The sequence below is a fragment of the Salvelinus namaycush genome, chromosome 7 (assembly GCF_016432855.1).
Source record: "Salvelinus namaycush isolate Seneca chromosome 7, SaNama_1.0, whole genome shotgun sequence".
NCBI classification, from domain to species: Eukaryota; Metazoa; Chordata; class Actinopteri; order Salmoniformes; family Salmonidae; genus Salvelinus; species Salvelinus namaycush.
This window is the reverse complement of record NC_052313.1, coordinates 57,538,381-57,541,503: the sequence shown is the minus strand read 5'-3', so window position 1 is coordinate 57,541,503 and position 3,123 is coordinate 57,538,381. Positions and strand designations below refer to the sequence as shown.

At 42.9% G+C, this 3,123-nt stretch overlaps 1 protein-coding gene across 1 annotated transcript; it reads right to left on the bottom strand.

The window, feature by feature from the left end:
* Positions 1 to 420: 420 nt before the first annotated feature.
* On the bottom strand, positions 421 to 1,566 carry LOC120050567 (gamma-crystallin S-1-like). Its single transcript, XM_038997156.1, has 3 exons — positions 1,546 to 1,566; positions 1,097 to 1,339; positions 421 to 693 (listed from the first exon to the last, which is right to left on the bottom strand). The coding sequence occupies exons 1-3, from the start codon at positions 1,564 to 1,566 to the stop codon at positions 421 to 423; spliced, it is 537 nt and encodes a 178-aa protein (XP_038853084.1).
* Between the last annotated feature and the right edge of the window lie 1,557 nt (positions 1,567 to 3,123).

Genomic DNA, 3,123 nt, shown 5'->3' with positions numbered 1-3,123 from the left:
TTAAAGATAATGTCATAGTTTCCAGAAACGACACATTTTACAGTGTGCTGTCAACTCTATCTATATGGACCGGTACCATTGATGGCCCTACAGAGCCCCACATGCAATCAAGACATATCAAGAGAAAAGGAAGTAGAGAGGAAAAGAAAGGAAGTAAAAAGTCAGATGCCTTCTGATTGGCTGTTGAGCATAACAATGTCTTTATTTGATCACCCTGTTGCAGGAAATTAAAAACTCGTAGTGTATTTTAGTTTTAAAAAGGCTTCTGAAGTTTGTAATTTCCACTTGATTTTCCCTTACAAAAATGTCCATCAATTATAATCCACATAATAATTAACATTTCCTGTTGCTGCAGGATTATTTTCCTGCTATAGCAAACTGGCTCAAATTAAGATCCTACATCTGTATGACACGGATGGTCTAAAAGTCCTGGACGCGGCGGAGAGAGCCCACGTTGGCTTGCATGCCCCCCCACTCGGTGTGGCGTCTGTACTCTCCCCTCTCCAGCAGGTACTGGTGCCCCCTGTAGTTGGGGTGCTCGTAGAAGACCCAGGCACCGTCCAGCACGTTGGCAGAGTGCACCTCGCGGTGGCGGAAACGCTCAGACAGGTTGGGGCTGTCCTCACTGAACTCAATCATCTGACCGGCAAAGTCGGGGCGCTCGTAGACGCGGATCCTGTGCATGCCAGTGGTCTACAACACAGTGGAGCACAGTTCCAAACTTCATCTGAACAATAGAGATCAATCAGCTGTTTCATTATACCTGGGATATCAGTGTCCTCATACGGGACACCAACATCAGGTTTCAACAGATCAAAAGACCACTGTGGTGTTAGAATGGAAATGGATGCACTATAATAATTACATTTGGTCCTGTGTGTGTGTGTGTGTGTGTGTGTGTGTGTGTGTGTGTGTGTGTGTGTGTGTGTGTGTGTGTGTGTGTGTGTGTGTGTGTGTGTGTGTGTGTGTGTGTGTGTGGTTTGCATGCGTGCATGGATGCGTGTTTGGTGTGTGTGTATGTGTGTGTAGATCCCTGAATGAGTAATCAACATGTACCACTACCACGCACAAATCACCTCACAGTGACTTGACTTACATGTCTGATAATCCGGCAGGACTTGATAGTGTCGTTGTAGCCCATCCAGCGCTGGTAGTCGGGGTACTCTCCCCTGGTCAAGATGTACTGAGAGCCCATGTAGTTGGGTTTCTCGTAGACCACCCAGGCACCACTCTCCACCCTGATGGAGTTGCAGCGGCTGAAATGAGAGCTCAGTTCGGGGCAGTCGCTGCTGCACTCATAGTGAAGGCCCTGGAAGTTCCGGTCCTCATAGAAGAAGATCTGCACAAAGGATTGTTGTCTTTTAAAAACGGTCACTTTAAAAAAAAAAAGAGGAAAGCACACACACACACACACACACACACACACACACACACACACACACACACACACACACACACACACACACACACACACACACACACACACACACACACACACACACACACACACACACACACACACACACACACAGCCACCTACAGTACCTTCCCCTGCATGCGGTCCATGTTTGGATTATTCTTTTTAATACTATTCTACACACAATCAGAAATATCCCTCTAGACATACACGGTAATGTAAGGACACTGCCCTGGGGGAGTTTTATATATGTATGACATGGAAATGCATGGCCAGTGGAATCATTGTCATTCAAATGTCCACCACTATTAACTAGGGCACAACAGCTGATGCTGTGTTTGTTTTAAAACACCACGGCTTCATGCCAAGTTCAATGATCTGTTCTATAGACGCTACCTTTTGATCCTACGGAGCCTGATTCCAGAATCTTTTTAATTTATCCAATAAAACTGTTGTCAGCGGTGAGCAGCAGTTACTAGAACATAGCTGTTAGTCTGAATACACTGTAGTCTCTGATAGTTCCAGTTTGCTATTCCTGTCTTTACCTAAAGCCAGCTGCTATAATGCCTTATGATCTAGTTATAATGCATTGTAAGACTTGTCTGAGCATGTATGATCCCTTAATAATCATCTCATAATGACCCTCACCAAATACCAGTCATTTTGAGTTAGCTAAAATGTTGATACATAGAGAAACATAACATATTATAAGCCTTGTTAAAGATATTATAACAGCTCATATCCAGGACATGTTTATGACAAGTTATAAAGCATATACTGACATGCTTTACCTTTCTGTTGAATCGGTAGGTGCACTCTGACCAACTAATAGCATACAGTCTTTCTACAGATGAGTTCCTCTGTAAAACTATAGCACAGGGAAACAGTTGTAGGCCCATCCCGGCCCCTTTCGTGCATTAGAAATCGTAGATAGTTATAAAGTGCATAGCCTTATGTTTCTATTGACTTATACAACCACAAATTGCAGTTTTATTTCTGCACGTCTTTAGATCGGTGAGGTAAAACCGTAGGATTGTGTGTTGTGAAATTCACTCCATAAAAAATTAAATAAATGTACTGTATATATATATATATATATATAGTACCAGTCATTAGTTTGGACACACCTGCTCATTCAAGGGTTTTTCTTTATTTTTACTATTTTCTACATTGTAGAATAATAGTGAAGACATTAAAACTATAAAATAACACACAAGGAATCATGTAGTAACCAAAAAAGTGTTAAACAAATATTTTTGATTTTAGACTCTTCAAAGTAGCCACCATTTGCCTTGAAGACAGCTTTACACACTCTTGGTATTCCCTCATCCAGCTTCACCAGGAATGCTTTTCCAACAGACTTGAAGGAGTTCCCACATATACTGAACACTTGTTGGCTGCTTTTCCTTTACTCTGGGGTCAAACTCATCCCAAACCATCTCAATTGGGATGAGGTTGGGTGATTGTGGAGGCCAGGTCATCTGATGCAGCACTCCATCTCTCTCCTTCTTGGTCAAATAGCCCTTACACAGCCTGGAGGTGTGTTTTGGGTCATTGTCCCAAATGATAGTCCCACTAAGCGCAAACCAGATGGGATGACGTATCGTTGCAGAATGCTGTGGTAGCCATGCTGGTTAAGTATGCCTTGAATTCTAAATTAATCACAGACAGTGTCACCAGCAAAGCACCCCCACACCATCACACCT

What these genes read in the sequence shown, in the direction of transcription:
- LOC120050567 (XM_038997156.1), bottom strand. Translation starts at nt 1,566, where the DNA reads ATGGACCGCATGCAGGGGAAG. An exon ending in TGGACCGCATGCAGGGGAAG is followed by an intron (nt 1,340 to 1,545) that starts GTACTGTAGGTG and finishes TCCTTTGTGCAG; the next exon opens with ATCTTCTTCTATGAGGACCG. An exon ending in CCTGCCGGATTATCAGACAT is followed by an intron (nt 694 to 1,096) that starts GTAAGTCAAGTC and finishes ACTGTGTTGTAG; the next exon opens with ACCACTGGCATGCACAGGAT.